At 42.7% G+C, this 25,313-nt stretch overlaps 1 protein-coding gene across 1 annotated transcript in view; it reads right to left on the minus strand.

Annotated features, from left to right (window-relative positions):
• PDPR (pyruvate dehydrogenase phosphatase regulatory subunit) overlaps window positions 1–25,313 on the minus strand; it is a 908,636-nt gene that overhangs the window by 457,081 nt on the left and 426,242 nt on the right. The window contains exon 9 of the mRNA XM_044081332.1: window positions 17,254–17,446. Coding sequence (XP_043937267.1) covers window positions 17,254–17,446 — 193 coding nt within the window. The remainder of the gene's footprint in view (window positions 1–17,253; window positions 17,447–25,313) is intronic.

Genomic DNA, 25,313 nt, shown 5'->3' on the forward strand with positions numbered 1-25,313 from the left:
CATCCAGAATTTCATCTTGGCAACTGACAGGTTCAGAGTTGACAGATCCAGTATGGGTCTCAAGTTCCCTGTTTTCTTTGGCACCAAAATGAACCTGGAATATGTGCCTGATCCAGACTGGTCTGGGGGGACGGGCTAGATGACTTGCTTTTCAAGCAGCCTGGAAATTTCTACAGCTGCTTGCTTCCATTGCACAGGTGGGACATCCGGGAGGTGGTTGGGAGAGACTGGGGGGGTTGAAGAAAGGGGATCGAGTATCCTCTGGATTATCTGCAAAACCCAATGATTATCAGAGATAGACTCCCAGGCTGTTGGGTGCAGAGAAAGATGTCTCCTGACTGCCTCCAGAGATGAGCAGTCATGCAACCCTTCAGGACTGCTGTGAGGGTCTGTCTGGGAAAGAATCCCAAGACCCTTGGTTCCTTGGTCCCTCTCTGCCTCTGAAGGAAGGCGAGTACTGAGCATTGTGGGAAGAGCCCTGAGATTTCCGGAACCACATCTTCTTCACCCCACTCTGATTCCTACAGAAGGATTATTGTAGGGTTGAGTAGCGAATCCCGATGGCAGAGAGGGTCTTCCCATCTTTCTCCCTTTGGAGTAAAGTGTCTTGAACGGTCTTGCCAAAAAGAGTGGAACCGTCATAGGGGGCATTCATAAAGGATGCCTTGAAGGGCTCTGAGAAAGCACAAAGCTGAAGCCATGCATGGCGCCTCATGACTATGCCTGTACTGGCAGCCCTAGAGGCACCCTCCATAGTGTGCGATAGGAGCCTCACAGGAGTACTGGACATTGAAGTAAGGGTGACCATATGGGAGGAGAACATCTTTTCTCCTCTGTCCCGGGACAGAATCACCAACTTCTGACCAGATCCCGCTGCAGCCTGATAACGTGTGCCATGTAGTTCAGTGCACATAATGCAAATGGGGCTGACACGTAGGCTCACTTCCTGAAATGGTCCATAGTCCACGATTCTCGGTCTGCAGGATGGACCACAGAGTTCTCCTGAGCAAGCCCTTTATAGGTGACCACAGCAACCACCATGGCATTGACTGGGGATCCCTTCAGCCAATACTGCCTATCCAGTGGGGCACTGAGTATTTTGTCTGGAAGTTTGGGGATACTGTCAACCATATCCGGTTCCTTCCATCCCCTGATGAAACTAAATCCACAAGGGGATCCACATGCCACTAGAAACACCGACTCATCTAGGTTGGGGTTTTGGGTAGACCACCCTCCTCACTGGCACAGGATTTCCATGATGTCTCCAAAGGACACATCTTCTGGGGGTGATCGGGGGAAATCCTCCCCTTCCTCCAAGTTGGTATCTTCTTTGAGGGACTCCAGTGAGGAGTCCAAGTGTCTCCTCTTGCGCCTGTGTTTGAGGGAGCTCCTGGGGGGAGTTTCTGTGGAGGACTAAGAAACTTCGGGGCAGTCCCAGGGGGACCTCCTGGGGTGCAGTGGCGACAGGCTGTCCCCAGAGGGGGTAGAATGGCAGATTCCGGCCCAGAAAAAGAGGGAGAGGGAAAGTACAGTTTTGTACCTACCATAAATGTAGATGGTCGAGTGCTCATACAGCTGCAGTCATTACAGATGGGTTATCCTGCCATCAGGCGGGTCCTTGGTCGGCCGAATTCCAAAGTCTAGGTCCGGCATCGGTTGTCATCACTTCTTCCCTGACATCAGTGCGGCAGGGGTATAAAAGAGGCAGCCAACGCCATTTTCTTCAGCTTTTCTTGCCCCAGATGTCAGGTGCCCCCAGAAGGAAGGCAAAACAAAATATTATGCAAACATGCAATGTAGACAAATCAAAAAACAGTAGTTGCAAGCAAATACACCATAAAAGAATACCCCAAATAGGTTGTGTGATAAAGGTGTTTGTCATAAGGCCTGTCCTAAGAGGGGATGGAGGGAGGGTAACCTGGACTCCAGCTGTATGAGCACTCGAACATCTACATTTATGGTAGGTACAAAACTGTACTATGTTCATCGTGCATACAGCTGCAGTCATTACAGATGGGTAGAATCCCAAAGCTAAGTAAGGGTGGTAGATGCTAAGTGGAACTAGGAGGGGCTAGGATGCCCTGCAGGACTGCTGTAGCAAAGCCCGCTCTAGATTTAGAGTATAGTGGAAGGTGGTAATGCTTGGAGAAAGTGTGCATTGAACTCCAAGTAGCTGCTTCCAAAATGTCCTTGGTAGGGACCCCCCCTGAGGAAAGCTGTAGAGGTAGCTGTAGCCCTGGTGGAGTGGGATCTGATGTATACAGGCACAGATTTTCCATGAAATGAACAAAAGCGTATGCAGTGGGCTATCCATTTTGAAATTGTCTGTTTGGAAATTGCCTTTCCTTGAGCACCTGTAGCATAGGACACAAAGAGCTGCTTAGATTTCCTGAAGGACTTTGTTCTGTTCAAGTAATAACAAAGTTGTCTGTGAATGTCCAAGGAATGTAGTAGTCTCTCTCCTTTGTCCTGCGGATTTGGATAAAAGGTAGGTAAATGAATAGTCTGATTCAAAGCTACACTGGATACAACCTTTGGCATGAAGGTAGGGTTGGTTCGTAAGGAAACTCTGTCCTGATGGAAAATGATGAATGGTTGCACAGCCATGAGGGCCTGTAGCTCCGAAACCCTGCGTGCTGAGGTAATAGCCAGAAGGAAGGCTGTTTTCCACGACAAGTACTATTGCTCTGTTGAAGAAGCCGGCTCAAAGGGAGGCAGGGTCAGCTTTTCCAATACGAAGTTGAGGTCCCAAGCTGGGACTGGTGGTTTCCGTGGGGGTTTTATATTTTTTGCCCCTCTGAGGAACTGCCTTAATAGAGGATGTGAGAATAAAGGAGGATCTGTATTGTATTGTGCAGAAATGGCTGAAGCGTGGATCTTGATGGAGGAGAAGGAAAGGCCACTGTTTAACATCTCAGCTAGGTACTGTAAAATTTGAGGTATATTTATTACCCAAGGATTCTGGCCCTTTTCTTGATTCCAGGAACAAAATCGTTTCCATTTGGCAGAGTAGGTTTTTCTAGTAGAGGGTCTTCTGGCCTCCAAGATGACATCCTGCACCTCCTTGGAGAGGAGAGTCTGTTGGGAAATTAAGGTATTCTCCATGCAGCTAGATTGAAGGTTTTGAGCTGGCTGTGAAGGGTTTTGTAGTTGTGCTGAGACAACAGAAGAGGAACTAGAGGTAGGATCCACGGTGGTGAGTGTGACAGGCTCTTTAGGAGAGGATACCAGTGCTATCGTGGCCAGTCTGGAGCAATGAGAATCATTTGTGGCCTCTCTGCTCTGGCTTTTAATAGAACTTTGGTCAGTAGAGGAAGAGGCGGGAAGGCATAGACTGTCAATGTTGTCCAGTTGAAGGAGAGTGCATCCACTTTCTAGGCCTGTGGATGATAGGTCCTTGAACAGAATTTTTTCAACTGGTAATTTCTGTGGGTAGCAAATAGATCTATGCCTGGCTGTCCCCATGCCTGAGTTATCTTTGAGAAGACTTGAGGATGCAACTTCCATTCGTGTGGGTCTGTCATGTTTCTGCTTAAGTTGTCTGCCAGTGTGTTTTCCTTCCCTGGCAGGAATTGTGCCTGTAGTTGAATTTGTAATTCCAGAGCTGTGTTCCACAGGGTCATGGCTTGCCTGCACAGGGGGTATGAATGTGTTCCCCTCTGTTTGTTTATGTACCACATGACTGTGGTGTTGTCTGTCCTTATCAATAGCTGGCCTGGATGCAGTAGGTCCTTGAAGGTCATAAGGGCATTTTGTACGGCTAGTATCTCCTTTTGGTTGATGTGTAGGTGCTTCTCTTTTTGGGACCATTTTCCCTGAATGCACTGATCTGCCATGTGTGCTCCCCAGGCGTAGTCTGAGGCGTCCGTTGTGATGATTTGAGTTGCTTGAGGTAAACAGAAAGGGAGACCTGTGTTTCTTTGGCATGCTTGAGCCCACCACAAAAATTCCTTTTGTAGGCATGAAATAAGTGGTATAATTGTTTCCAAGCTGTGGCTGTGTTGAGACCATAAGTTTTTTAGGTACCATTGTAGTTTCCTCATATGCAGCTTTGCACATGGTATCAGTAGGATGCAAGATGCCATGAATCCCAGAGCCTGCAGGACTTTCCTTGCAGTTAGTCTGGTTAAAGTTGCCATTTTGTTGAAGTATTGAGACAGTTGCCCTTGTTTGTCTGGCGTGAGGTAGGCCATCTGGGTGGTTGTATTTAAGCTGGCACCCAGGAAAATTATCTGTTGAGAAGGTATTAGTTTTGATTTCTTTTTGTTCACTGTGTATCGCAGGTAGTTTAACAGTTTTATTACAAACGCCAGATGCTGCAATAGAATGTCCTTGCTGTCCGCTTGGATCAGGCAGTCGCCCAGATATGGGTAGATTTGTATTCCTTGTTGTCTGCAGAAGGCAATTACTGATGCCAGGCATTTTGTAAACACTCTGGGCGCAGTAGATAAGCCAAAGGGCAATGCAGAGAATTGGTAATGGGTTGAACCTGCAAGAAATCTGAGGTATCTTCTGCAATCTTGTCTGATAGGGACATGCAGGTATGCCTCCTTGAGGTCCAACGTTACCAGCCAAGACTCCTTGCCCAGCATGGGAAGAAGCTGCTGTAATGTGAGCATCTTGAATTTTGGTACCTGTAGATATGTGTTTAGGATGGATAGGTCTAAGATGGGTCTCCAATCTTTGTCCTTCCTTGGTACCAGAAATAGTCTGGAATAAAAACTTTGACCTTGTTCTTTTGCGGGTACTTCTTGAATTGCTTTCATATCCATGAGAGCGGAAATTTGCCTTTGTGCCTCTGCCCATTGATTTTGTGGCAGGTTTGGCAAGCCTCTCATTTTTGGAAGGGTGTGAAAGTGGAACCTGTAGCCTCTGTCTATAATGTCCAGAATCCATTTGTCTTTTGTAACAATGTGCCAGGTTTTTGAAAATAAAGCCAGTTTTCCGCCCAAAGGTGCTGCCATTATAGCTTTGTTTGGCAGGCATAGGGGGAAGTCATTCTGTCTGTTTTCTAAATGACTGTGGCCTATCTTCTCCACCTCTTGGGGTTGGTGCTTGCCACTGTCTAGCTCTGTAAGATCCTTGAGGTTGTCCTCTACCCCTTGGGCGTCTGTATCTGCCCCTTTGAGGTCTGTCCGTGGCTGGAAAGGACCAATTTTTTGAAGGCCAGTTTCTGCTGAAGCGTGGAGGTTGCACCTGCAAGAAATCTTTAACTGTTTGCATAGATTTCGCTTTTTCCTCCATTTTCTTTAGTACCTCCTCAGCTTTAACACCAAACAATACATCTTTTTGAAGTGGTGCATCTAATAACTTTGCTTTGACATGATCTGGTAAGGTTTGCTCTTTGAGCCAAGCATGTCTACGTATGACAGACACTGTGACAGCAGCTCTACATGAGGCCTCTAAAGCATCAAAACCACACTGCAAGGCATGTTTACCCACTTGCTCTGCTCCATGCAACAAATCCTGCAACTCTTTCAAATCTGGTTGTTCTGTTTGTGTCATTTTGCTTTTCAGCTGGGATAACAAAAACTGTTGGTACTTTAACATATGAAATTGACAGTTTAATGCCCTCATGGTTAAAGTGGCTGATGTATTCACCTTTTTCCCCCACCTTTCTAATGCTCTGGAATCTCTCTCTGAAGGTAAAGGGTTTTTAGCAGTAGAGCCCTTTATCCCCTTGGGACCCTATGAAATTGTTTCTGGGTCAGCAGTATGGCTTTTATAAAGGAACTGGTGAGAATCAGGAACCCGGTAATACCTGTCTGGTTTAACAGAGGCTGGAGGTAAAGAATCTGGATTAAGACTGGCTTCTGCGTACACATTATCCAAAATATCTAAAACAGGAGGCATAGCCAGGGGCCTGTGATGGGGGAGCAGTAGAAATTCCCTGAGCCTTTTCTTGGAATCTGAGTAATCTTGGCCTTCCCAGTGGAAGTGCTCCCTCAATGTATGCAGGGTTTCCCCAAAAGAGTAGTCCTCAGGGGGGGAGACTGAGGGAATAGACTCCTCAGCATCAGAGTCTTCAAAAGGGGAATAGGCATAATCCTGGTCCTCAGAATGGTCTGAGGTAATAGAAGCCTGGTCTGAGGATGAGTAGTCTTCCTCCAATCTGGGTCTTTTGTCAGAGGGGGGTTGAGAACCCCTGATGAGAGTTATCAAATCCTCAGCCATTTTAAGCATCTGTTTTTTAGGCTTGGGGCCTTGGGAGGAGGTCTGAGGGCCTTGTTTTTTAGTTTTGATGGTAGCTTTAGATTTAGTGAAGGCTTTAATAGAGAAGGTGGTAGGCCTGAAGACGCCTTCAGAAATGGCAGGCCTCACTAAATTTTCGGTTTCCCCACCAAGAGTGGCATCGGTATCTGCAGTGGGAATGGAGACCGAGGAGCCTGCGACCTCTGGTGCTGAAGACACCGGTAAAATAGTTTCATCGGTAGTCAGGGGCTGCGTAGGCACCTCACTGAGAACCGGAGAACCGGTAGTCAGCCTTAGCGTGGTCTCAGTACTCGGTGCGGACCTCAGATGTCGGTCCTTGTCTTTGCGTCTTTTTCCTAAAACTGGCGTTGGTGTATCCGACGACATGATATAATTAAATTTTTTGCCAAAATAATGAAGGGCGAACTCCGCCCGGCGCTTAATAGTGCGCTTGTTGAACCTAGCACAAAAACGGCAGGCCGAGACGTCGTGGTCTGGCCCTAAGCAAGGTATACAGAAAGAGTGAAAATCCTTATGTGGTATTTGCTTCCCACAAGAAATGCAATTATTAACTTTGTCTGACATCGGACTGAGGCAAGAAAAGTTTCCTTCGGCAGAAATACTGTTTGTAAATCTCAGGAGCTGGCCGACCGGCACTTGCGAACTGCTTCTGCTTCGGGCACCGCGCGGCAAGAAAGACTGAAGAAAATGGCGTCTGCTGCCTCTTTTATACCCCTGCCGCATTGATGTCAGGGAAGAAGCGACGACAACCGACGCCGGACCTAGACTTTGGAATTCGGCCGACCGAGGACCCGCCTGACGGCAGGATAACCCATCTGTAATGACTGCAGCTGTATGCACGATGAACATCCAGGACGGACACAGAGGATGACAGCATCAAGAGTCTCGAGTGAGCAGAGAGAGCCCTCTCCAGCACATCGAAAGTAGAGGGTGAACAAATTACAGTAGCAGGGGGGGAGTAAGACTGGATTCACTGCCCTCTGCTTCGAGGGGGGAGCCAGATCCAAACTTCCAGAGGCCGAGATTCTGAGTGGAAGGGCCGACTCCAAAAACCTTGTAGTCAACGCCATCCCCTTGGATCTGACGTAGAGGCTATGGCTCCAAGAGTTGGTCGGCACCAAAAGGTTTGGAGCTGAACCGCTCAGGGCAATGGTCGGCATCGAGGTACCCGGAACCACCGATGCTGACCCTTCGATACTGGGAAATCTCAGACCCGATGATTCCGAAACCTGAGGTCGGACCGGAGAATGAGCAATGGGAAAGAAAACGGACTGCATGCTCCCAGCCCTGGAGGGGGAAGGAGGAGGCAAGGCTCCCATCTGAATCTGGGTCCGAATAACCCTCTTTATCATCCTGTCCACCTCCGCTTCAGAAAGTCGATGGAAGTACTGGATGGAAGAAGCCACAGACCTGGGCCTGGAGTGGCACTGAGGGAGGCAGAGAAAGGGAAACAAGCTTGGGGAATCTCCAGCTCTGGAGAAAAGTGTGGACATTGGAGAAGAGGTGAGCCCTGGTTGGATTCGGCCAAGACTTGGCTGGGGCTCGACCACAGAAGAACGGTCGGGAGACCGCTTCCTGGGCCTTCCCTGTTCTTTAGCCTGGGAATTTTCCCCATCCCTGGACTTCTTGTTGGGAGTTTGAGTCCCAGAAGCCGGGGTGGAGGAGAACAAGCAGCCTCCAGAGGGAGAAGGCTCTTCAGAATCAAATCAACTTGTTCCTCCTGTCGATCAAGGCATGTTGATTGAAAACCCGCACGATTCGAACAGGAGGTCTTTATTTGTTTCACACCAAGATGAACAATGCACAGAGTATGGCCACATTCTGTACATTTCCTAAAGCCTGGCTTAGGGGTTTTGGCCATGGCTAAAGGAACACACACACACACACACACACACACACACACACACACACACACACACACACACACACACACATAAAACAGGGAAGAAAAGCAGGAAGGAAAATAGAAAGATTTTTTTTTTACGAACCAATGCAAAGTGTACAGGGATAGAGTAGAGAAAGGAGATAGTAAAGACAATAAATAAGAAGGGGATAGGAGAAAATTTTACCTGAAAAAAAAACCTCACTTACTCTAAAAGGAACTTAGAGCTGTAATCCCTCTGCTGTCTCACATGAGTGGCAAACGAGATCTAAGGGGAGGAGGGAGACAGGGACATTATGTGTAAGAGAGAAGCTTGGAGCTTGGATCTGATGCTGGAGTATGTGGCCAAATTGGATCTGGGTCCCACATGTTGAAGATCAAATGAAAACAACAACTTCAGATCAACAATTTGGGTAATGTTCTGTTTTTACATTGCTATCTTTTTGTACCTTCACAAGAAATTAACAATTGATCAGAGCTCTTGAATTATCTTGTTCTGACAAGATAGTACCACAGTTGTCTGTAGACATACAAGGTATGGAGTTATCCTTTCTCTCTCATTTTTAGGTTCTGGGAAGAAGACAGGGAGATGGATAGCTTGGGTCAAAGTACTCTTGGATACCACTTTAGGCATAAATTCTTCAGGAAATCCTATCTTTGTGGAAAATGAGATAAGGTTGACCTACCATAAAAGTTTGCAACTCAGATATTCTTGCAGAGGTCAGAGCTATAAATAAAACTGGGTTTCAAGTTAACAGCCTCAATTCAGCCTGATTAGCTGATGCAAATGAAACAAGAGTTAGTTTCTCTAACATAAAAGTTAGACCCCAAGGATGATCCACCTGTTTCCCAGGAGGCTTGGTGTGCAACATCCCTTCCAAAAACGTTTTTACATGAGACTATACTGAAGAAAGGGAATCCATCGGCATACATACCGAAGTGGCCAATAAGTGAACCTTGATGGAGGAGTAAGACAGGACAACAGACAGTAACTTGCACAAATAATGTAGAAACAGATAAACATTATCCCTGAAATGCCCAACTAGAAAACATTCTCCATTTACTAATATATGGTATTCACTATTTTTTATATACCTGCTCTATCTTTTTTAACTCTGCAGCGGAGATTCTTTACATAACCGTAACTGTTACTTCTCACCTTACTGTGTCACCTGTAAACTACAACAGTCACCAACCAGCAGCCATACCACTACACACACATGCTATTTCCAAACTGTAACTGCACTATACCTCTTCAAAAGGCTCTGCCAATTTGTACTACACATATAGAATTCTTGAATACCATCAGACCCATCCATCCTAAAAGCAAAAATAAAAATTGACTCAAAAAATGCCCCAGTCATACTTGTATTCTCATAAATTATCTCAGTGTAGAGACATACACCCAACTCCTGGTCCTATCAATCACAGTAACACAACAAGCGAATCATTTCACCATCCAATACTACAACACTTTCTTTCATCATCCAAAAAGCAAAAACTAAACACCGTCTCATTATCATCTGCAGTTTGTTTGTGTCTTTCGGCTTTTCTCGGTTAGGGGTTGCCACAGCAGAACTCCGGTCCGCTAATGATTGGCAGTAGAGTTTTACGTGCTGGCTTGCCGGGCCTAACGCACAAGCTTCAACGAAGGAACGCCTGTTCATGCATGTATCTGTAATAAAATCACAGAACTCCATGCTTGAATATTCCAATATACTCCACATATTTTGACAGTTACCAAAACCTGGTTAAAACAAAACATAAAAGACAATGAAATACTTTCCCCCGGGTATAACATCATAACAACTGACCTAACCCTAAAAAAAGGTGTGGGTATAACCAGCCTTCTAACTACACAATACCAAAATACCCATTTATACCTCAAATTAAATAGTAAAAAAAAAAAACTTTGTATCACAGCTCTCTACATCTCCTGAAAATAATATAAACATTTTAGAAGATATTCTACACTGGATATCCAAAACCATTACTAAAGAAAAAATATATTGGGAAATGTAAATACTGACTGACAAAACATTACCCTCAACTTTCCCAATTCCAGTATTAACCTATATGGCCTTACACAGCTCATCACCTCACTCACTAGACATATTATAACTTATGATGGGGTGGGAGGTTGGCATAATGATTAAGGTGTTCACCTTACAGGCACAGGGTGCAGGGTTTGATTCTCAAATGGGGTAATTGGCTTGGCTTAAAATAGCCCACAAGGGCAGTTAGCCTAGTACTAACCTATGAACCTATGACAAGAGTTCCACCTAGACTGGATAGTGATCTCTGACACTTACAGATATACCTCCTCATTTACCCTTGCAGACTTCTTTAGTACCCATCCACTGTAATAACCCATCATGTTAAACAACACAACTACAAATGGACCTGTAATCTTACAAATTTCAGCTCACACACCTTTACATCAGTACCAGAATCCATCAACTGGTCGAATCTAAAAATCCTCCCCCTAGATGAAGCTGTCCTCAATTTTAATACAATATTCTTAAACACCCCTTAGAAGGAACAGAGTTAAAACTAAACAGGTCCCCTGCCTATCTAATAATACTAGAAATCTTATACACAACAGGGATAAGGCCTGGAAAAAATTGTTGAATGAACAAAACATCAAAACTTCCCCAAGAGTTTAGAAAGCTTCAAACCCTTAAAAAACAGGAAAACATTGACAACAATATTACAATAACTTGTAGAACTGCCATACATATGCCACCCCCACAAAAAAAAATATTGTTCTCCATTAAAGACAATTTGTCTAGGGACAAAAACATTCCAAATCCTTCACTTAACCTCTCCCCATCTGAAACAACCAGCCAATGTAATACCTACTTCAAAGATGGCATAGCTATCCTTACCAAAAACAACCCCAACTTCCATAATACTCCCTTATACCAACCTCTTCAACTACTTCACTTCTATTTAGTTTAAAAACTGTCACTACTTTACATGTAAAAAAAAAAATACTTCACAATGTCAAACCATGCCCACCATCTGCTGGCAACCTCCCACCTGAATTTCTCAAGCCAGCAGACGTTGCTATAAAACACCCAGTTATCAGTCCCGGTCAAAACAGTAAGCTTATGTTCCTTCAAAAAAAAAAAAAAAAAAAAAAAAAAAATCACATAAACAAAACTACACAAAGGGGGAGTGTCTGCAGAAATATTCAATTTTAGACCTATCAGCATTTTATCCCCCTCTTAAACATATTGGAAAAAAGTATCCACAAGCAAATTCTTCAATACTACCTTCCACAACAACTCATGACACCTACACAACATGGCCTCTTTCCAGCACATTGGACGGATCTCTCATATCCTTCATAGACACTATCGAGAAAGCAAGGGACAATGTTAACTATGTATCCTCTTTATTCCTAGTTCAATCTACGGGTTTTGACACTATTACACAAAGAATCGCCTGCACAAAATATCTTTCCTTGGCCTCTCACACACTACTCTCACCTGGTCCAGAAACTGTTTTCCTGAAAATTTGTTAAATATATTCTATCCCCAATATTGCCAGTAGTCACAGATGTACCCTAAGGTTCACTGAAGTAGTATCCCATACTAAATTGCTTGACATAACCATAGATGACAGCCTAAAATTCGACCTACATATTCTGAATGCAATTAAAAAATGCACCAAAAGTTAAGAATGGCTGACAAAACAAAAAACTTCATCACAATACTAAAAGTAATGCTAGCCAATAAGTACCTACTACCATCACTGCTATATGGGGCATCCATCTTTACAAACCTCCAAACCCCTCTCAAAATTCAACATAAGCAATATAACAACACTACATGCTTTGCTGCAAACAACCCTAATAAAATTCACCACTGAACTGCATCAAAAGAGCTAAATTGGTTATAACTACCACCTCACTACCTTACAAACACCCAATTAATCATGGTACAAAAAATAAACAATCCCTCAGCCTGCCCACTTCTAAGAACGTTTCTCCAAAATGAAACCCTAAATGTGTATCACTCAGAAACCGATAAAAAAATATCTGCAGAACACTCCCTATACCCTTAACATGAAAGCAAAAACCAGGAACTCACTTTTATAACATTCAGGTCATCAACCAACCTTCACATGTTCAAAAACTTCTTTACAAACACTCCTGAGAAATTTCTGGCTCTGCTCATGCTCCACACTGGGTTAGTCCCATGCTGTAGTCCCATCTTTCTCTTTTATCCCACCTTCACCTTCTACCATTTCAAAAGGAAGGGAGAACCACTGTTGCCTGGGCCAGAAGGGAATCACCACAATCATCAGTGGAAAGTCCTTCTGAATCTTCAAAATGACCTTGGTTATTAACAGAAGGGGTGGAAAAGTAAGCGGAAACATTCCTGTCCATGGAAAAGAAAAAGCCTTCTAAATCTATTTGAGTTATTCTCCACAATTGGATCAATTCCTGGAAGACCTCCTGATTCAATTTCCATTCATGAGAGTCTGCCCTGGCCCTGCTCATATGTGAAATTAGACTGTGTTGTAAAGCTATACCCAGGCTACCCTGACTAGTCTGTACAGAGGGTAAGATGTGGTTATCCCTTGCTTATGTACCACATCACTGTACCAATGTCTGTAAACATGAAGTGGACAAACAGATCATAAATGATTAAGAGCATTCATAAGTGCCAACATCTCTTTTATGTTTGTTTGTGTGTTATTATCTGTCTTTTTTGTTCCAAAGACTCTGCACTTTTATCGCCACATACACTGCTCCCAAAGCAAAGTCAAAGATGACTACAGTGACAGACTGTGCTGTAGCTGGAAGGAAGAAATGGAGACCTAGGATTCCGACAAATTTCGTGTCTCCACCAAAATATCTCCCTCTTCACAAACCCAAAATTGGAATCGGGAATGTCACAAACAGAAAACTAAAATTGAAAGTGGAAAGGGATGCTACTGAAACAGGAGGGAAGCTCAAGAAACAAGGACATACTGGGATTTTACATGCAGGCTTTTAAGGAGAATAACAATAATCATACAGAATATTATATCCATAAAGTAGCAGAAAGTATTCTAAGAACTAACGCAACTAAAATACAGTCTCACTGCTGAGCAAAGATAGCAAAAACCACCAGAAGCATGCAGAAACAAAAATAATGCCTGCGATCACCATGGTGCTGTAAAACACTATTACAAACTTTAATAAAACAAAAAAAAAAAAAAACAAAGAGAGAGAACTAGTTCTCTCTTTTTTGTTTTATTAAAGTTTGTAATGGTGTTTTACAGAACCGTAGTGATCGCAGACTTTATTTTTGATTCTGAGAACTAAGCCAACACGGGACTACAGAAAGGAGATTCTGTCGATAGGGATGATTGCATTTAGGGATACAAACAATAAGCAGGAAGTGGTTGGAATTTATTGGAGAAAACTGGCAAGGGAACCGAGGCATTGGGAGCAAATAACTAGAGAGGGAAAGGTAACAGAATAGGAAAAGGCCAAGAATTTATTTGGACTGTAGGTTACAGATTGCCTTCCCTATTAAGGACTAATAAGAGTATAGGCAAAGAAAAAGAAATGGGAGGGGGCTTAAATGAAAGACCAGCACTGGTCAAGTTTTTAGTAGAATCTAGAACAAAAGCTGCCATTAAGAAAGGAATAATTAGCACAGCATATAAAATATTGCATGAAAACTATAAGAATCAAGCAGAGGAGGCCAGAAAGGATAGGGAAGACAGATTGAATAAGCAATTCACAAAGAAACAATGAATGGGAGGATATATGTAGGTCTCCAAAATATGCAACAAAATTGAGAAGATTTAGGATTTTTGCTTGGAAATGTTTACACAGATATTTTTATACCTCAAGAAAATTTTTCCTCAGGTAGACAGTAAATGGAGGTGTGACAGGGAAGAAAGAGGTACTTGTGAACATATTTTCTGGGAGTGCGGTGGGTTGGCGGACTTCAAGGATTCCCTCCGGGATGCACTGTTGGAGATGCTGGATGGGCAGACTGGTGTGATGAGGGAGATGATTTTTCTGAAATGTGATACAGAATCGGAATTGCCTATTATTAGAAGGATCTACAGTTTGTGTCTGGCATCTAAGAAGGGGTAAAAAAAAATACACTTATAAGATGAAGCAAATCATTTCTTGTTGCTGTATTTTTATTTTTTTACCCCTTCTCAGATGTGGGGATTCTGATGAAAAGGAAGAAGTTGGGTTAGTGCCAGACACAAACTGCAGATCCTACCTGCATCTCTCAGATCTTCTGTCTCATTGCCAAGAGTGACAGACCAAAGGAGAAGATGAGAGGGAATCTTGGGTCAAGATCAACAAAGCTGCAAGTTCCAAGGGTGGCACTTGCAGGTAAATTTTGCAGAGTCTTCTGAAAATCCATACTGAGGTAATACTGCGGCCAAGGACATCAATGCCATGCACCTAAATGTGACATCCATCTGTAGAGAGAGTGATATACACAATGATGCAGACAATATCAACAATGAACTCTGCACCAAATATCCAGTGCTGCACATTGATTCTGGCAGCCACATTAGGGCAATGTACTGGAGGGCCAAAATGTTCAAAAACCATGGCATGAAGGGAATAGGCATTAATATTGGTTTTAAAGGCCTGGTTCCACAAAGATGCTTTATGCTTACACCACTGTCAGTGGCAAAACCACTGATACTGACAGCACTATTGACATGGAGACTGTCAAAGTAAAGGGCTGTGGATATGAAGTCAAAACTACCGCTGACACTGCCACTTCTGTTGATGTTGATTCTGACACTTGTACAGTGCTGAACAGCTTCACTGGAAATAGCACCAATACCATGGCCAGTGAGAAGATCACGGAGAAAGAGGACAGGGAAGAAGCACTCCTGTCCACCCTGCAACTAGATGTGGAAGAGTCAAGTTCCAAGAGCCATCTTCATTACATCACAGCCCAATGATGAGGAGGGGAGTGGACAGACCCTGCAAATTTGGTAGACAACAGTCAGAAGGGATACATCAGCTGAGTTCAGCTTTAGACAAGGAAAAGACATTGTCTTACCTGTAAAGTCCTGTAAAAGGACGGTCCAGAATGACAACTGGAAGTTTCAGAACATTGACAGTAGAAACAACAAGAGAACTAGCACACTGTTCATGCCTTTTTTTTTCTTTTCACTGGAGGATGTTGAGATACAGTCCTTGTAGAACTGAAATTCTCTCCAGTAGCATTTTTTTGGAATATGCCAAGGAAGATGATATGGACCAAGACGTGCGTCTTTCGAGGGAAGGGAGTTTGTGCCTGAAGTTAACACATTTCCAAAATGCTAAAACATTTCTATCCATAACTGCACTCATTCAGAGAAAAGACAATGCACTTTCAGACAGCAGGAATAACTGCAGAATCTTAACTATTGGACCACCACTATTAAAAGGCTACACACACTACTGAAATAGTCAAAAGCAAATCTACTGCACCAAAAAATGGTCTGGAAAGGAAGCAGGAATGCAACAGCCAAGAACGTTCAGTAAACTTAACATAGAGTACACATTTTTTAAACAGCAACAAACTGTAAGACTCTTAATACACAGAGAGAAAAAATATGTCAATGCGTGGTGAGAATGCCAAAGCCTAGTAAGAAAAAAATTAGTTAAATAAAATCAATAAGTAAGTTACAGTATAAAATAACAAGAAAATAAGGAGACAACACAAGTCCAGAATGTGAGAGAAAGCCTGGGACTGTTTCTTTACATGTAGAATTGTCGAGTGTCAAAACAGATATGGATAGGAACAAAATTATGGGTAAGTGGAAGAAGCACCAAACCAGGGAAAGACTGAGATGTTGAGATAACTAAAAATTGGGAGTTTCAGTTCTACTAATTGGTAGATCATTTTGAAAGTATGCAAGTTTCCAGATGTTAATAGCAGTGCGAATTTTAACTCATTCCTTACAATGGAGCTCTTCAAGTTTGATTTATAACTTCCAATATGTGGAACCCTAAGCTTTTTGACAGAATCAAATTATGTTCTCTTACTTCAAATACATGTTCATAACTCTAGAATCATAGGGGTTACTAAAGAAGTACAAATAGCAAACTCTTCAGCACAAACTGTTCTTATATTTCTAGTATTCTTTAAATTCTAGTTCTTAAACTGGATTTTTTAAGTCACAGTAAATCCAGTAACTATTAAGTTTGTAATAATTCAGTGAACAATTTATAGTATCTCAGCAACCACTTAAGTTACACACACTATAAGGAGCAATTTGTTCATTCAGGTGAAAGCTTTCATGCGAGGCTAAGCAGTAATATCTGTGCAACTTGGTTGTTGAAATATTTAGAAAAACTGAAACGTGTGGCAAAATAAGCTATTATTATATGAAAATCAATTAATAGCTCTTTACCTTAACTATACAAATGTCAAATATCAATACAGTAGTATTTGCCACTGTGTAAGCTTTAACATGAAATCTTTTAATACTTTGTCTGTAGAATAACTTTGAAATTATTAATCCAAACATGAACAGGCAATATTTGTCACCCAGAGGCATCAGTAGGATGTAACTGCAGAAACACCTGAAGACATCACTTGGCAAAACAAACATAGTGACTGTTTTTACGGTAATTGCCCCTTAAGCAGCATTTGGTTTTATAATATGGTCATGTGACTGTAGTATGTGGTCATGTGACACTTAAATGTGATATAATGTGGAATTTGTACTGAAGTCTTTTCAGTGCTTATTTTATAAAGCAGAAAGTGCTGCCTTATTTTCTTTCACTTTCTTGGAAAATATTGTAGCTTCTCCTTACCTGTGTGGCTATACTTTCATCTGGGAAGTGTTTGGAGCAATCTTTTCTTTCTTGAGTAATTTCACAATTTATTATGTCACATGGTCAACTGATCTACCCAAATAATAGGCAGCTCACTTCCCTCCTGATTCAACAGCCATTTCTTTAGTAAAGGAGACATTTATTTAGAGCTAATAAAGCTCAGATATAATCTTCAGCTCCATTTTCTCCAAACAACTGGTAGCCGAAATAAAAAAAGGTGTATCTCCATCTTTTCATCAGTACTGGGCAGTCTGTAGGATGACTCTTCCATCACAGCTTGGGAAGCACAGAGTACATGATGTTCCTATCTTTAAGCTTAAAGCGGAATAAGCAAAAATGAACTCACCTTCCTGCTCCTCCAGCAAAGGACAGTCCTGAAGAGTTCATGCCAGCCAGAACAAAGTAGCCACCTATATTGGGTGCCTCTCCCATGATGCACCTCATATCAGGAGTGAAGGATTCTGGGCAGCTCACAAGCCGTAGGATCTCACATATGGTCATGGAGGGCATCCTTCGAAGGAGTGAACTTAAAAGAGGTTCTGCATATCAAAAAGAGAAGAGTTCTCTACATTAAAAATCAGTAAACAATGTTCAGCTTAAAAAAGGTGAGCAAAGGAGGATACTAAATCTATGACTATGACTAGGCAGTCAAATCCTACCAGAGTGACACAGCTATAAGAGACCAGAAGTACTGATTCAAAGATCATCATACTCATGTGATTAATGCCTACAGAAAGCAACATGCTCCAGTGAGTAATTTTTTAAAACTGTACTAATACAAACTCCAGTGATGACAAAACTATTATCCATCTACTAAGCATGGGCAGTATCGTGGCTCAGCGATGGCTAAGATTTATATCAGACATCTCCACAAACCAGGGTTCAATGCTCATCTTCACTCACTGTCTGTGTTGAGTATGCATGTTCTCTCTCTGTGCTTGTGTGGGTTTGACGTAGTTCCCAGATTCCCCAATGTCAACCCACAAAAAAACATACTAGGTGACTGGTTTACCTATAATTAATCTTCAGACCTCTTTGTCTAGAAATATGAAATAAAACAAACACAAACTTGAAGTTTTTAATGAAATATTGCATTTTTCTTGAAGGAAAATAACCAAATCAAAGTAGTTTATTCACTCCAAGTACAAGTGAACATAAGAAGAGACAGCTGTCTAAATGAAACACATGCAGAAAAACAAGTTACAGACTCATTCAGCTTCTCACAACACAGTTTATTCATAAGACAAAGGAATACAGTTCCTATAGCTCAGGCCAATACAAAGCAAAGTCAGAGTTCAGTCTTTCTTCCAAAAGGCAGCAGTGAGCAGACTTTCACCAGGATACAGCAGGTTTAAGCATAAACTCTAGAAAGCAATTTTCCACTCGCCAGCACAGCCCTTCTCCTCAGGTCAATAAATAATGCTTACTACAGCTGCACGCTGCCTTAGTTTCGCTTATCTATAGCTCCGCCCTGCCGTAGCTTCCAGAGCGAGTTAAACCTTTTTGTTTTAGAAGCCACTTAGGGAACTCAGGTAATAAATCAAGCCAGGACTTAAAAGTATACTCATCTGCACTTTTTATAACCACCTCCCACCCATCTCAAACCTGCAGACCACTGGACACAGCCTGCCCACATTACTGAGTATATAGCCTGGACAATGTTGGACTTTAAGTTTAAAAGGTTGGAGAGATATCCCTCAGGCAACTCTGCATTTTTCTCACTATGTTATGACAGCCATAATTAAGCACCAATTTAAAGGTATGTTCTAACAAATAATACTTGAGAGAGGTAACGTCCCCATTTAATCACCTAATATACACTTTCAATTTTTCACTTGTAGCTTATCTAGTCTCCGGGAGCATGAGCTTACAACTAATGAATCAAGCAGGGTGTATTTTACTACGATACTCCTGGAATAGGACAGCACTCAGGTCAACTGTAAACATGTCAGAATACACAAAAAACGGCTTTAAAAATCAGGTATAAGCAAGATAGGTGGAAGCACAAACCATTTTTAGATTTGCAAGGGCCGATTCTGTGTCAGGACTCCATCTGACTCTTTGGGGAGCTTTAGCCATAGTACTTTCCATTGGGGACAACTTACCTCTGCAAAATTAGGTAAACATTTATGGTAATTACCTGCTGGTCCTAGAAGGTCTCTAACTTGCTTCTTATAGACTGTCTGGGGCGTTTCTTGTACTGCTTCCACTTTTACCAAATGTGGTTTTCAGCTCCCTTCCCAATGACAAATACCAAATAATTAATTTCAGATATTCCTTCATTACATTTTGAGGGGTTATGTGCCACAACCGAGGTGTATGAACCCTGGCACCAGATGACTGCCAAAGTGACACCCTGACCCTATGTCCAAAAAGTAGGAAAAGGGGTTGTGGATGGATGGATGCGACATAAGGCATCAAACAATGCTTTCACTTTTGACAAACGGCTGTCACAGTCTTCAATAAGGATGGCTACGTTATGGAAATATGCTGCAGCATAGCTTTCATGAGTTCCAAACTTACCCAGAAGTCAGTGGAATATGTCTGGTGCCCTGTATAAATCAAATGGCATGACCCTGTGTTGTAAATGGCCACGTTGGCTTGAAAATGGTGTCCCCTCCCCCCACCTGACTGCTAAGTTAAGAGAATCTCCCCATACACATTTGTAAGATCAAGTGTGGTTAAATACAAGGCTTCCTGAAGCCTTTCCACCAATTTGTCTTCTTCTTGGCACTGGAAAAGCATCAACCTTTACTTAGCTGTTGAACATCACTGCATAAGCTTGTACTGCTATCATGTCTGAGTACAAATACTGAGCTATAGCTAGTCGTTTAGCACCCATTGTTGTTCCCCAATCTGGTGTCCCACAACTCTGACTTGAGGAGCAAAAGCAAAAAAGTTTTCTATTTGATGCTGTAGCAAACTACTTGCTACAATTTTAAAATGTAACAAGCAGTTTGCTACAGTTACACCACCACCCATGGAACACTACAGTCCTCAGTCCAATTGCAGTATTGGCATTCATTTTTTTTTCAATCATCCAAAGCTGTAACAGCTATACTTTATTTCCAGACATACTGCTTCATAATAAGCCTTTGGGATTCTTTAAAGTTTATAAACGAAAGTTACGTACTCACCATAATGATACATCTTCTGTGCTGACTGTCTCCATCTGGTTCAGCCTGTGGAATTTCAGTTTGACACTGGCCAAATCTGAAACCTTTTAACTTGTGTTGATTCTGCCTCCCTTACTCATAGCTCCCTGCTCCTCCCTCATCTCCTCAGATCAAGTTTGCTCCCAGAGTATTAGTAGAATGACACAACATATCCATCTAACCTCCAGTTCCTTCATCAATGTAAGGAAAACATTCAGGGAAAAAGTGAGACTCTAGGCAAGCAGAAAGAAGCACCCCTGCTGTTCATCCATCACAAAGGGGAGATTCACCAAATCAACAAGAAGGTTGGGGGGGCAGGAAATGTTGAACCAGACGGAGACAAACAACATGGATTTATCATTATGGTGAGTGCATAATTTTCATATCCAATGTTATCTGCTCTATCTGTAGTCAATCTGTGGGACAGAGCCCCCAGCCATGACAATTCCTAGGGAGAAACTAAAGAAGAATAAATCAAACAAAAGGCACTCACCAAATCACAGCAAAGCTGGATATTCTGCAACACAATAGAAACAAAAGAAGCCCTGGACATGAAATGAATGTCCAGCTTACAATGTGACACAAACGTATGATGGGTCCAACCAAGCAGCAGCACAGGTATCATCTATAGGTATTCTTGAAAGAAAAGCCATAGAAGTAACTACTGCTCTAGCTGAATGGCCTTTAGGCCTTTGTGTAAAAGACTTGCCTCTCTGAGAATACACAAACAAAGTACAATCTGACAACCACTTGGATAAATTTACTTTAGACACAGGTGAGCCAAGCCTGGATTTTAAGAAGGAAGCAACTAGCTAGATTTTCTGAAGGATTTGGTATGGTCCAGATAAAACTATAGTTGCCCATGCATATCCAAACAATGCAGAAGGTATTTGCATTTGTTAGAAAAATTGGGAAAGAACACAGGAAGGTGAATTGAACTGTGGAAGACATTCTCTGAAACTAACTTATCAAAAAGAAAAAGAAAAAAAAGGATTTGTACAAAGAGACACTCTGTCCTTATGAGAAAACAAATAAGGTATGGAAGAATCAAGTGCTTGCAATTCTGAAACCCTTTTGGGAGAGGTAGTCGCCACCAAAAACATTTTTCAGGATAAAGGATTCAGATCCGAGGAAGCTAAAATTCAAAGTGGGGACCAGTTAAAACCTGAAGAACAAAAGTCAGATCCCAGGGAGGCACTGGATACCCTATTGGAAGACAAAGAAGAAAAGCACCTTTGAAATAGGCCTTGGAAATCTTAAGAGAAGCCAAGGACATATTATCTCTGCTGATATGAAAGACTGGCATGGCCACTAGCTGAATTTTGATAGCAGAAAAGCTGGAGGCTGAACCAAACATCTCAGCTAGAAAATCCAAAACTGACTCCAAGGGTGCCGAGAAGGAATTAAGTCCCTGTGCTTCTGCCCATAAAACATTTTTTTTCCTTTTACTGGTATTACACTTTCTTAGTGGATTCTTTCTGACAGGCTGACAATATATGAACCACTGTCTTTGAAAGTGGGGGATCCTGGCCATCAAGGAATCTGGAGGAACCATGTGGTCAATTTCAGGGACAGAAAACTGGGTGGATCCATCCCGGATGGATGAGAGCTAAGACCCAGGATGGGATCCAACACCCAAGGGGGAGTGTTTCAGAAGAGGCCAGAGGAAGGGAAACCACACCTAGTGAGGTCAGAAGGGGGTGATAAGGATCACCAAAGCTCTGCAACATGCTGCTTTTCTGATGAAGCTTCACTATGAGGGGAAATACGATAAGTGTAAAGGAGACCCGGAGGCCAAGCAAATGCCAGAGCCTCACCTGGGTGCCCGTCCTAGAGTGAGAACAAGGGCATAATGTTGCACTTGGTGTTGGACAAGGAAGCATACAGGTCATAACATGGAGTGCCCCAGCACTGAAAAATCCAAACTGCCACGGCCGGAATTAGGGATCACTCATGGCGCAATAGAATACTCCTGCTGAGACTGTCGGTCAGAATGCTGGACCTCCCCAGAATATGCACTTCCACCAGAAATCACTGAGTGCAGATCACCTACTGACACACCCTCATTGCCTCTTAACTAAGAGGGTAAGAGCACATTCCCTCATGTTTCTTGAGGTACCAGACTAGCAACATGTTGTCAGTCTGAATCACAATCACACCCCTGGGGAGAACGTCATGAAAGGCCTGCAATGCTAGCAGGACAGCTCTTATCTCCAGAACACTGATATAAATGTGAGCCTCTGTGGCAGACCAGGACCCTTGAACAATCCTTCCTTCAAAATACTCCCACCCCAGAAGGGCGTCATCTGTGGTGACCATGGCCAAAAGAGAAGAAATTATAAAAGGTCTTCCCTGTAGTATTAACAGGGACTGCAACCACCAATGAAACTGCTAATGACACTCTCGTCAACCATATCGGGAAATCCAAAGAATGGGTAAGGAGCTACCACTGTATGGCCATTGTCCATTACAGTGCTTGCATATGATACCTGGCCAGGGGAACTAGCCCTATCAACGCTGACATATAGCACAAAATCTTTAGAAGTGCTTGAGCCAAAGGTTTGGAAACTGTAAGTACTGAGAAAGCCTGAGTTTGAAGACCAAGCACTCTGGAGGATGGAAGCCTGGCAATCTGATGGACTATGTCCAGATGATATCCTATGAACTCTAAGACTTGTACAGGGTGAAGGTTCTATTTGGGGTAATTGACTGTGATGCTTAATTTTTCACACAGTTGGAGCAAGAAGTCCCTGGGCAATATCAACATAGCTTTCATGGTTAGACTGAGGAACCAATCGTCCATGTATGGAAAAACCTGAAACCCTTGCAACAAGAGCCAGACTGCGACCACTGCCATGCACTTGGTAAACACCCAGGGGGTTGTGGTGGGACCAAATGGTAAGGCCCTGAACTGAAAATGATTGGCCTCCCTGCCGGAAGTGAAGGAACCGCCAAGAATGCCGATCTATCTTTATGTGATGGCAGGTGTCCTTGATATCTATTGAGCAAATCCAATCATCCTTTCTCATAAGAGGAAATATGGACTGCACCATGGCCACCTGGAACTTGGTTTTTCTGATGAACTGGTTCAGCTTAATCAGGTCTAAGATAGATCTGAGGTCTTTTGTCTTCTTTGCTAATAAAATGAATCTGGAATAGACCCTGGATCCTCTCTGATCTGGTGGGACCTCTTAGATGACTCAGTTTGCCAAAAGTTTCCAGATATCTACCGCTACAGGAAGTCTTTTTTTAAGTGGAACATCAGGGATATGCTTTTGAAGACCTTTGGAAATTTCTATAAGAGGAATAAAGTACAGTTTTGTACCTACCATAAATGTAGATGTTCGAGTGTTCACCCTGCTGCAGTCATCACACTTGGGTTATCCTGCCGTCAGGCGGTCCCGTAGTCAGCCCAAATTCCAAAGTCTTGGTCTGGCATCGGTTGCTGTCGCTTCTTCCCTGACGTCAGTGCGTCAGGGGTATATAAGAGGCATCCAACGCCATTTTGTTCAGTTTTTCTTGCCCCAGATGTCAGGTGCCCCCAAAAGGTAGGCAAAATATGGCTATATAAAAATAAAACAAAACCCTTAGGTACAAGCAAATACACCACAGAGGTAGTATAGGATAAAGTGGTAGAGATACGTTCAGCTAGTTCAGAGGGGATGGAGGGAGGGTAACCTGGACTGCAGCAGGGTGAACACTCGAACATCTACATTTATGGTAGGTACAAAAAGTACAGTTTTGTACCTACCATAAATGTAGATGTTCGAAGATCCACATTGCTGCAGTCATAACCTGTGGGTAGTCCGCTGTCCTCGGTCGGCCCGAATACCAAAGTGTTAGGCTGGCGTCGGTCATGGTCGCTCAGATCTGACGTCAGTACGCCGTGGTACTAAAGCGCATGACCAATGTCATATCCTCAGTCTTTCTTGCCCCAGATGTCAGAAGGCCCTAAAAAGAAAGGCCATAGCCAAAAACAGAAAACCTCCAAACACCCATGTACAAACAATATTTACAATATTTACAACCCAAACCACACAACCACACCAAACTACAGAGGGGAAGGAGGGAGGGAAAATTGGACTGCAGCAATGTGGATCTTCGAACATCTACATTTATGGTAGGTACAAAACTGTACTATGTTCTTCATCTCACATTGCTGCAGTCATAACCTGTGGGTAGAATCCCAAAGCAAAGGTAAAGGGAGGTTGGCAAAATCATAAAGCATTGGGAGCTGCTAACATGCCCTGTAAAACTGCAGTGGCAAACCCAGCCCTAGATTTGGAATAAAGAGGGAGATGGTAATGTTTAGAAAAAGTGTGCACTGAACTCCAAGTAGCTGCCTCCAAAATATCTTTAGTAGCTACACCCCTTAAAAAAGCAGTAGAAGTGGCAGTAGCCCTAGTGGAATGAGGTCTTATACCAGCCGGAATCTCCTTACCATGATGAGAATAACAAAAAGCAATACAATGGCCAATCCACTTAGAAATAGTTTGTTTTGAAACAGGTTTCCCCTGAGAGCCCAAAGCAAAAGAAACAAACAACTGTTGAGACTGTCTGAACCCTTTAGTTCTGCTCAAATAATAACGCAACTGCCTGTGAATATCCAAAGTGTGCAAAATTTTCTCCCCTTTATTTTGGGGATCAGCATAAAAAGTAGGCAAATGAATAGATTGGTTCAAGGCCACATTTGAAACCACTTTAGGCATAAAAGTAGGGTTAGTACGCAGGAATACCCTATCCTTATGAAAAATCAGGAAGGGTTCAACTGCCATTAGAGCCTGTAATTCAGATACCCTTCTAGCAGACGTAAAGGCCAACAAAAAAGCAGTCTTCCAAGACAAAAACTTCAACTCAGATGTAGCTGCAGGTTCAAAAGGAGGTAAAGTGAGTTTTTCCAACACAAAGTTGAGATCCCAGTAAGGAGTAGGAGCTCTACGTGGGGGTCTTATGTTCTTTGCCCCTCTAAGAAATTGCTTAAACAAAGGATGAGAGAACAATGGTGGGTCACAGTCATAGTGAGCCGAAATGGCTGCAGCATAACTTTTACAGAGGAGAAAGACAAACCCTTGTCTAATAATTCTGTAAGATACTGAAGCGAAACACTCAAATTAGGCCCTGAAACATCAAGGCTCTTTGCTTTGCTCCAAATTAAAAATCTCCTCCATTGATCAGCATAAACTTTCCTTGTACTAGGCCTTCTGGCCTCCAAAATGACATTCAAAACTTGTTGAGGAAGCTGCGACCCTCC

This window comes from Protopterus annectens, chromosome 8.part0, assembly GCF_019279795.1.
Source record: "Protopterus annectens isolate FY-2018-M chromosome 8.part0, PAN1.0, whole genome shotgun sequence".
Taxonomy (NCBI): domain Eukaryota; kingdom Metazoa; phylum Chordata; order Ceratodontiformes; family Protopteridae; genus Protopterus; species Protopterus annectens.